Source organism: Cupressus sempervirens, chromosome 3, assembly GCF_028749045.1.
Source record: "Cupressus sempervirens isolate cs-2001-9-10 chromosome 3, ASM2874904v1, whole genome shotgun sequence".
In the NCBI taxonomy this organism is placed as follows: Eukaryota; Viridiplantae; Streptophyta; class Pinopsida; order Cupressales; family Cupressaceae; genus Cupressus; species Cupressus sempervirens.
Window position 1 is genome coordinate 18770699 of NC_143120.1, and position 10843 is coordinate 18781541.

The 10843-nt window shown below is 37.1% G+C and overlaps 1 protein-coding gene across 2 annotated transcripts in view; it reads left to right on the top strand.

Annotated features, from left to right (window-relative positions):
- Positions 1 to 10452, top strand: part of LOC149564520 (3-ketoacyl-acyl carrier protein synthase III) — a 69312-nt gene extending 58860 nt beyond the window's left edge. The window contains exons 4-8 of one of the 2 annotated variants that reach the window (XM_089818075.1): positions 5809 to 5911; positions 5999 to 6117; positions 9110 to 9174; positions 9391 to 9613; positions 9718 to 10452. In XM_089818075.1, coding sequence (XP_089674201.1) covers positions 5809 to 5911; positions 5999 to 6117; positions 9110 to 9174; positions 9391 to 9613; positions 9718 to 9939 — 732 coding nt within the window. In that variant the 3' untranslated portion in view covers positions 9940 to 10452. The remainder of the gene's footprint in view (positions 1 to 5808; positions 5912 to 5998; positions 6118 to 9109; positions 9175 to 9390; positions 9614 to 9717) is intronic. The other variant, XM_089818076.1, reaches the window with a different exon arrangement.
- Positions 10453 to 10843: the final 391 nt, after the last annotated feature.

Genomic DNA, 10843 nt, shown 5'->3' on the forward strand with positions numbered 1-10843 from the left:
ATCTGCTGTAGGATCCTTTGGGAATGGAGAGAGAGGGTTTCCATGCATTTCCGAAAGTCTAGTCCAAAGTGCACAGGGACACTCAATGCCCGATAGACATATATAGCATCAAAATCAATATTATAACAAATTACACCTACAACATGGTCTATAATATTATCCCAAGCTGATCTTCCTCCCGGTTTCACTAGTGCAACTATGAGTATGGACTCATAATTTCCCTTTGCTAGTTTGATGATAGGTGTTGTTGAGATTGTTGACTTGGTGGTTAGAACGTCCTTGGAGATTCGTGTCGTGGATGAGGTTAAATCTAGCATTTTTATCGGGCATTAATAGTTCAAGCTTTTGGTGCAGCATCCAATGCTTCCAACAAGTGGTATCAGAGCCTTGGGTCATAGGTTTGAGTCTTTCTTCACTGGGTGCTGAAGGCTCAGTTGGTGCTGAAGAGGAGATTTTTGACTTGGTGGTCAGCACTTCCTTGGAGATTCGTGCTATGGATCAGGTTCAATTTGGCATGCATATCAGGCATCAATAATTCGAGCTTTTGGTGCAACGAAAAATGCTTCCAACAGGGTTTAGGGGTCTACTATAGTGGGGTCGAGGGGAAACACCCTCTTGTGGGGTTTTGGGGCTACGGAGATTTATAGGCCTCGTAAGATTATTAAGGGACTCTTGGTAGTCCTTGTTATGTCTTGCCATCCCAAGTGTCCTTGATGTCCTAGTAGTGGTGGTGGTGTGGTAGGAGGATATTTCCCCTAGTCCCTATGCCTCAAAAACATCTTTTTTCTAGAAATTAAGGGATTTTTTTTGTGTTGGGGGGAGGGGGTGGGGAGATACATCTATGTGGTTGAATGGAAATTTTCCTCTTCCAAGGAGTCAGGAGTCATAATTAAGGTCTTTGTTATTTACTGATGATCTTGGCATTTATTTTTGAGGAAGATCACTTGAGCCTGTCCTTTTCCAGTTTTGCCTTTTGTTAGGAGGACCTCAAATGTGATAAATGAGTTTGATACAACTAGGATGATGTGCTAATGATCCCATTGATGAAGAAATTGCATGGTAATGGAACTATTAAGATTTGATAACTTGGATTCAATATATGTTGTCTCTATTTCTAGTGAATTACATGTAGCACCATGGCTTTGCGTGTGTAGTTGGCATACATTGTCTATTGTTATGTTTGATAATATTGGTTATCTGTCAATGTATTAATTGTCGTTAAGGTACTAATTCTCTGTTAGTTGTTACTCTCAGTTAGTTGTAAGTGTTGGTTGTATCTCTCTTGGCAACCGCTGGGTCCTTTAAATATGTTGTGTACTTCCAAGAAAGAAAGTAGTGCATAGGCGGATGAATTGTAATCCTTGGCTGACCGTCTTTTGTCTTCTTATATGTAATGAATTCACAAGCTAAAATAAAAATATTTTACTCTTATATTTGGTACACATCCCCATTTGTATTACTATTTCATTTATGTTAATTACTAGGTCCAACAATACACATTTGGCATCATTGCCTTAAGAAGAGTTGGCTCAACATTGCATGATTCATGTCCTTGGATCCCAATAAAGGCGAGAAGAGGCTGCCCAAGTAATTAGGCGATCTTTAAGATTTGCAGAATAAGAACGAAGAAAAATATTACAAGAAATTAGTAAAAACTTACTGATTTAAGTAAAGACAACCATTGTATAGACACTATCAGATAAGGAGCATGAAGAAGGAAATCTTGAATTGATGGACATTGCACAGCATTGAAAATCTATTAATCTTAGGAGGATCCATCATTAGAGGATTTGAACTGAAGACCCTTGGATAGAGGGAGTACAAATAAGACACAAAGCCTGAAAACACTCGAGGTGTTGTGGGCACTTGAGGTGGATGTGTAGCACTCAAATGCAGCTGTCAGAACAGTGCACCCAGGGCCAATGCACAAGGGAGCAAGTAGGTGAGAAAGATGGTAACTCCTCCGATAAGTCCGAATGTAGATCAGCATAAATTGCCAAAGTTCATAGGGAATTGTTCAAAAGATCGTACGAGGCACTAGAAAGATGTGAGGCTATTTGGGTAGCAAATGGTCAGGTTGACAAGGACTATTGGTTGAGAGTGTTTCCAACAATGCTATGAGGTACAACCATGGACAGGTTCATAGAATGGATGCTTCATCCATAGTCTCTTGGGAAACATTCAGGAGGGTGTTCAAGTACGAGTTTAAATTGCTTCCAACTGACAATGAGATTGTTGCTAATACTTATAATACCAAACAAGGGAAGAATGAGAGTGTATAGAGGATGACGTATGATGACAATATTACTCAGGGTAGTAGCGATGATGAATCAACAATAGTCTAGGTTCTACAATGAAAAAAGACGAAAGAACTTAAGGATGAGCTTACAATCACAAGCTCAAAGAATTGCAGGGCAATTTGGATAATTAGCTAGCCCATGGGTTGAAGAAGGGGCGGTTCATTGAGGGGTTGATTCTCTCCTTGTGCAAGAAGATGAAAGTGGTGCTTCCATCCTTTGTGCTAATGCCTATAGTCGGGCAATTGAAATTGAGAGTGAAAAGAAGACATTCTCTTGAGGGAAGAGGAAGACACAAGATGATGATGGTATTGAGGGTAGTAGCAATGATGAATTAACAATAGTCTAGGCCCTATGATGAGAAATGATGAGAATGATTAAAGATCTAAAGGATGAGAAAGGGATCAGTAGAGAAAGTTATGAACTATGGTGTACGAAGTGCAAAATTGAAGGGCACACAAAAGGTAATTGTCCTAAAATGTTGTTTTGTGAGATTTGCCGAATGACAAGTCATTCAATGGAGTGTCCATATAATTTGAAGAATAAAAGAAAGCAAATACTCTTCACAAGGGAGAGTCCATTCCATCAAAACCCCAAAAATATAGCCAGGCAATTATGGAAATCAACGGCATAATCAAATATTAATGTGACTCGAGAGGACGTCCTATCATAATTGTTGAAGGTGTACCGAGTGGGGTTACTTTGCACAAGACTACCAAAGTGGGAAGCACAATAGGAGTTTATTGTGCAAGTGGTGTGGTCTAGGCAACCACGACGACACTGACTACCCAAAATAGAAGGGAGTCAACATGTTGGACATAAAGGAGCTAGATGAGGAAGTATGGGCGATCACCATACTCCAATTTAAGATGGCAGTTGTGTGTCAAATATGTGACCACTTCTATAAACCTTGATTCCAAGATATTAAATGAATTTGGAGTCCTAGAAGGTGGCTTATAGCTTTCCAGTGCACTATGAAATGGAAGATTCAAAGAAATCACATGCATTTATCCAAAGATCTCCATGGTTGCATGTATGATAAATAACAAGTAAAGCTACAAGCAAAATGTAAGAAAGATCTAAGCTAACATGGATGAAAGGTTACTATGCCATTCTAATTAAGTGAAACTCTCTATGCTAGATGCATGAAAGGAAATAACAAAGCTAAGCTAAATGATGATACAAGATCTCTACTAGTGCTCAAGAAATCATATGACAAAATAACAATATCACCTTAGCACAAATCAACATACTCTATTGCACACGCAAGATGCAAGATGAGAGCTCCTATATGTGAAATCCAAGATGCAAGATGCAAGGATGAGCCAAGATGCAAGAAGATGAGAGAATGAGGAGAGAGCCTCCCTTTAAAGAAACTTGGAAATGGGCAAACCATCAAGATTAATAGGCAAAATAATGAGGAATGGTGGAGATTAAGTCTTGATTTATGTGCTCATGTCTTTAAGAGGCAAAAACAAAGGCTAAGATTAAGAGGCAAACCAATGAGTGGTTGAGATAAAGAGGCAAAAGCCTTCTTGAAAAGTCAAAAGATTCCATCTCATTGGAAAGTGCACTTTAAGTGGATGGATTTTCTTTTTATTTTAATTTAATTTATTTTAGAAAAGTGATTTTCATGTGCACTTTGGATAAAGGGGATTTTTATTATTTAATTACAAGGGAGCATGTTCTTTTAATTAAATAAACTTGGGATAAAGTGGTCAAACTTTAGGATATAATCAGATAAATGATCATGGGATGATTTGATCAAAGATAAATGATTAATTAACTATACAGACTTGATTTAATGCATAGCAATGGTCCGGTATTTTATTTTAATTTTTCAGAAAGGGGGCTTATAGTTTACTAGAGCAAAACTGGGTACTTACAACAATATATCCCGACTCCCATACAGAGAAGGAAAGAGTATGGGGAGCAAAAGCTGATGTTGACTGAGCGATGACGGAGGAGAGAAGGGTCTTGAATGATGCTGCCAGTAATTCACCACAATCAGAGTATGAGGAAACTATCATGAGACAAATGTTGTAAGAAATTGTACCTGTACATGCATCCAACCTTCTGCAAACCATGCTGCAATTCAAGATGGCCATTACCAACATTGTTGGTATCAACATACTCCGCCATGAGCTTGACAAGTTGAGGGAGAAGTCAACCAACACCCTGGCCATTGACACCGTGTTGTTGACAGTGAGTGTTGGAAGGAAGCTAGCTTTAATTGAGATGGAGATAATGGGACAAGAGTTGACAAGCATGATTGAAAACAGAGGCTTGAATGTGAATGTACTATCGGAGGAGACATAGAAGGCCCTTGGCACACTGTATGACACACAAGAGTCTTGAATGTGAATGTACTATCAGAGGACAAACATGGCAGGCCCTTGGCGCACTGTATGACGTATAACACATGTTTTTGGCTTGTGGTTTGACAACGTATGGGTGTGGTTCAAGGCATTCTGCATAACATCTTCAAGGGTAGTTTGCTCATTGTCTCCGTTGTACGCTTCTCAGTTCTTCAGTGTGACTATAGCAGGTTGTACCAAATGCGATTTCCCTACAACAACTAGTGCAACAATCGGCTTTGAAGTGGGGAGTATGATTTGATAAAAAATGTGACATACATTGGTCAAATATGGAGAACATCTATTTTTGGGCTTTATTAGTATTGGTTTTGGCATCTAAAAAAATCAAGAAAAAGATGCATGCCATGGAGTTTTGTGGTTCTGAAGGTGTTAAATTGGTCTTGTCAGCAGGGGTGCTGCCCCTTTATCCCGATGGGAGCACTGCTCCTAGACCCCCATTTGATTTCTGGAGTATACTACTAGGTTGAGTTTGCATAATACAAGTTACTGTCTAGACTGTACACTCTTGCCATTTGTCTTCCCAAATATTACTTGATGTATATTTGTTATCTAGAAGAAGACTTCTTTTGGGAGGGATGATGTAGTCAGCGTGCAATGCCTATTATTATGTTTGATAATTTTGGTTCTCCATCAATGTACTAATTGTCCATTGGTTATTACTCTTGGGTAGTTGTAAGTGGTGGTTTGTTGACAGTTATGTCTCTTGGCAACTGCCAGGTCTAGTAAATATGCTGTGTACTGCCAAGGAAGGTAGTAGTGCATAGTTGGATGAATTGTAATCCTTGCTTGACCATCTTTGGTCCTGTTCTCTGTAATGAATTCATTAGCTAATAAAGATATATGTTACTCCTATATCTAGACACTTCCATCCGTATTATTATTTCATGTATGATGTATGTAAATTATGAGGTATAGCAGTTAACAGTGTGTTTTCATAGATCTTGTTATTTTTGTTTTCAAAGTAAAACACTTCCTGCAACAAAACAGTTGGCCAGGGACCTGATCATTCTGCATATACTTATATCTTTTACTAGAATGTATATTTTTAAAAAGTTTGTATGCAATTAATACTTATATTCATATTCATGCTTTAATAAATAACACGGTAAAATGTTTCACAATGTTGGCATCAGGTGCAGAGGGAACTAGGTTGCACAAATGCACTGGCTTTTGACATCACTGCTGCTTGTAGTGGATTTGTGTTGGGTCTTGTAACAGCCACACGTTTTATAAAAGGTGATTGGTGCTTGTAATTGGCCACTCCCAGATTTGTTTTAAGCTTCATTTTTCTATTATTGCTGAAAATTCTTGGAATGATGACAGGTGGTGGTTTCGACAATATTTTGGTGATTGGAGCAGATGCTCTTTCTAGATATGTTGATTGGACTGACCGTGGCACTTGCATTTTGTTTGGAGATGCAGCAGGTGCTGTGTTATTACAGGTAATCATCTTCACATGACCTTGCATGATTACTAATGGTGTGTACAAGTTTACTACCACAATCTTTTCCCACTTTGCATTGAAAATGGTGTTATTTGTTTGATAATTGTAGTTTACTGCATACAAAGCAATACAAAATGTAATTTATCACAAATTACTATGGTAAATTGGCAACCATGCTATCATCTCATCTGTTTTTTTCCATACAGATTCCTTAATGAATTCATTTCATGTGAGAGTGACGTGTTTTTAGTGGAGATTACACATGTGATTTTGTTTTGTGGTTGCCAATAGGCTTGTTAGTAAGGATACGAAGTCGCATGCAAGCTAAATAAGCTATAATAGGTAATGGGTCCCAAGAATTTCCACTTGATATGATATACAACATTACTATATTGATAATGGACAGCATAACATTTATGTATTTCCTAACATGTTCTTTTGTAGTTTTCCCTAACTTTTTGAGTTTCTTATTATTATGGTGAAGTTAGAGCTAATTTTAATAATATGTTATCTACATTAAAAAATTGTAAAGATGGATATGGAGCGTCTTGTTTTTTCAATTGAGACCAGTGTGCAGCCAAGTACACTTGCTTTTGTGTTATGTGGGTGTGGGATGCTGCATAGGGAAACATCGGAGTATTTATGTAGTGCAAGATAGCTGATTGAGATTCTGAAGTACTTTTTTACCACGGAAGTTTTATTGTGACTTTGATCTTTTCATTCAGCGGACAGTCCTTTACTGATTTAATCTCCATGGATAATCAAACATATCTATTGGTATGTGTTTCAACTTTCTGCCTTTCGTCTTGTTTTTGTCCTCTTTCAGATGATACCATTAGAGAGACAGATTTATTTTGGGTATGGGTTGAAAAAACACCCCCTTCACTACCTGTTGAAACTCATCGATACTTGCTTTCTATTGCATGGAAATCCTTGTGTTCATTAATAACCATTCTCTGCCTGCCTTCGAATCAATTGCAAGAATGACATATAACTAATGGATATGTGCCAGATAATCTTATTAGGCAGAATTAAGACGGTCAACACCACATGCTCGAATTTTAGTTTTAAATGGTTTAAAACTGCACAAATTTGGACCGTTCAGTTGCAGACTGTTCATGGGTATTTAATATTGGTGGCGTTCAATATGCTTTCACAGATTATGTGATGGCTCTTCTAATAGGCTGTACAAATTTAAGTAGCTAGTTTAATTGCTATCTCTGCTGTTAATTGCCATATTGACTTCTCCTTCTGTTTAGGTAACCTTTAGTATTTATCACTATGCAAGTTAGTGGCTAAAAGGATTTCAAGTTTTGCCACTCCCAATGCAAAACAACATTTTTCTGATGTCAAATTGATCCGATAAATAAAAATTCAAAATTATTAGCTCATTCATCAACATAAAGTTATCTGGGTTTCATTAGGAAATATGCACTTATCTGCAGTGGCCTCAAAACAAGAAAATTCTATATTTTCTGCTTTCTTCATGTACTCCTGTGTGAGACCTGTATGAAAAAACAATTCAAGAACTTTCAAGGCGTATGTGCAAATGTTAAATAATGCACTCTGTTGCTCTATCAGGGGTTTGAAAGTCTAAAACCTGACTAAAGTCTGAGTTTTGTAGTCAAAAGCTTAGAAACACAAGGAGATGTGTATATTAAATTGCATTTGAATGCCAGAGAAGAATGGCTGCCTGATTAGTTTATCGTCCTTCGTGCTCTCAGTTCTTAGGACAATCATTTCGTGAACATAAGTAGAGTCTCTGCTTTCTTTTCACAATCATTTCATGGCCAAAAGTTCACTTGAGTCAACCTAATTTTTGTAGAGCAATTTAGTGTTACATTTTTTGGATCTTGTTCTTCGGAAGTGAGAGGAAGGGGCATTTATTGTTAGATGACAATATCAACACACAAAATCTGATGTAGTAACTTATCCACAATCAATTCCCATCTGTTATTTTGCACTGACTTGTAGAATTACTTTGATACACATAAGAGCTGATGAAATTTGTTCTCATTTTGGTATGGAACCTGAGTTCGACTTTCTTTCAATGCTCATGATTGTCATTACACTGACTTAAAGTGTATAAGTAATGAATGCCATGACATGTACAGACAGCAAAATAGCTGCAATTACCGAAAGCATGTATGATAACAGTACACTCGCATAGATACTGAAGAAAACCCACTTGCTTTACATTTCAAATTCAGTTTGTTTCTTTGCATACTCGTCCCTACTTAAAATTTCAATATTCTGTTATTTTTTGATGTATTTGTTTAAAAAACATATTATCTAATAGTGCTACTTGAAATTTATGCCCTTCATTTTCTAGATTGTCAATTTACATAACTGTATTTGTTCTTTGCTTTACTCTCCATCTCATTTTGATAGTGTTATCATTGTAAAGCCAAAAACTGATACGGCTTCAAATGTATTAAGATCTTGATATTCTCGTTGCCCTGAATACTATGAACAACTTTTAAGCTTTTGTATTCTCTATTGAAAATCAATTTTTACTTATTATAACAATAGATTTCTTTTGAAGATTTCAACATCTTCAGAGAAACCAAAACTGGCAAAACTTATACGTTGTAAGCATGCATACAATATGGTCTCTTTGTTTCCTTAGTTTCCAAGTTGATTATTTTTCCTACCATTCTGTCATACCCATTCACAATCTCTCCTAGACGGAGTAGCCAATCCATAGTTGTGAATTGGAGTTCTTATGATAGACAACTGTAAAGATTTTTGTGATCCAAAACCATAAACAAAAATCTATAAACAGTTGTTTACCAGAAGCTCTTCAATTCACAAGTAATGGACTGTGGAAATATCAAGTCTTTATTCCATGCTTGTGTTTTTTTATTTATGTTGTACTAGGGATGTCATCATGGGATACAATGAATAGAAAGAGGGAAAGGAACGAGTCAAAAAAAGTTGACAGGGTTGATCTAATCTGTTGTTTTCTTGTGTATGTGAACAATCCGCAGGCAGCTGATGGACATGAGGATGGTTTGCTTGGGTTTGATCTGCATAGTGACGGGCATGGCCAAAAGTAAATGATCATATTGCTTAACATTTTATATAGTTATCAATAATGTATTGTGGAAAGGCTTAACGTTTGCTGATTGATGCAAATATTAGGTTAATAGTGTTGAAGATTTTTGTAAATTTATTGGGTCTATTTGGAGTAAAAAAATTATACATTAAATACCACCACCTGAATGTGTTATCACTATTGAAGGCCTAAAATTCTAATCATTTTGTGCAGGCACTTGAATGTGGCTGTCAAGGGAAGTGGTGCAGTGAAGGATGCAAGTAGTTCAAATGGTGCAGCACTTGTACCCCCAAGCAGTTCATCTTATTCTTGTATTCAAATGAATGGAAAAGAGGTCTTCCGTTTTGCAGTACGTTGTGTGCCACAGACAATTGAAGCAGCTATGGAAGAAGCTGGATTGACTGCATCACATGTAGATTGGTTACTGCTCCATCAGGTGAAGTTGAAAATACTTTAGACCAAGACTTTTTTGTTTGTTTGTGCATTATGAGGCATTTGCCAACGAGAATGCACTCATCTTATTGTTTGGGATTACTGTAGGCAAACCAAAGGATTATTTCAGCGGTATCTGAACGGTTGCATATTGAACCTGATCGTGTAATATCAAACTTAGCTGATTATGGCAACACAAGTGCTGCATCTATTCCTTTGGCTCTTGATGAGGCTGTTCGAAGTGGAAAAGTGCAAAGTGGTCATGTTGTGGCAACTGCAGGTTTTGGAGCTGGACTTACATGGGGGTCTGCCATTGTGAGATGGGGTTAACTGCATAGAAATCAAGCAAAAGAAAGGTGCTTAGACATGAGTTTTGTTTCACGCAGATACAAATTAAGGGAGAGTCAAATCATTGATGCAGAGAGGAAACTATGTGCATGGCCAGCATTGTTTCCTCTACTATTCCTTTGCAATTCTTTTCAAGTTCATGTACACCAGGGCTTGGGTTTTTCTTTATATTTCTATTTTGTATTCGATGAGGGATGGAGATTTAGCAATGTAATAGAGTACTGCTAGAATCTTTTTTTCTGGCAGTGTTGTAGACTTAATAGATACTAATTTTAACATAAATTAATCCAGGCTTTACTTCAAAGCCTGTGGCATGATAATTTAAGGATAATATCTGTGTACAGAGAAAAGCTAAAGCTGTCCATTGTTTGCCTTTCACACAGAGTGACTTAGGCAACCTATAGCTTGCTTTTAAAAGATAATCATTTAAGGCCCTGCAAAATGATATTTTGGTTCTATAAAAGAAGATTGCGGGGTTGGCATGTTATCCTGGAACTGACTAGTTACATGCAGTCAAGCAATTTTAAATAATTGGTACTTAATTATCCACAATTAGCCAGCTGATAGAATGGATCTTTATGGCAGGTACATGGCCTTACGTTTGCAACATTTCTGTCTATTCTTATTTTGTGTTTTCACAAAACTTCCCTTGTTAAAAGATTTTCTAGTATTGAGAACAAGGAACCACTTCGATAAACTATTTCGATGCTTTATTCAGTGGCATCCTTGATGTTGAGAAGAATCCAGATGTTACGGACATCCAGAAATTATCAGCTATCCAAGAAGGCAGAGAAAGCAAGTTTGATTTTAGTGATAAGCCTCCAAACTTTGATCGATTGCCCTCTTGATACATGCTTTTGAGCTTTTCAAAATTATTCCCTTGATG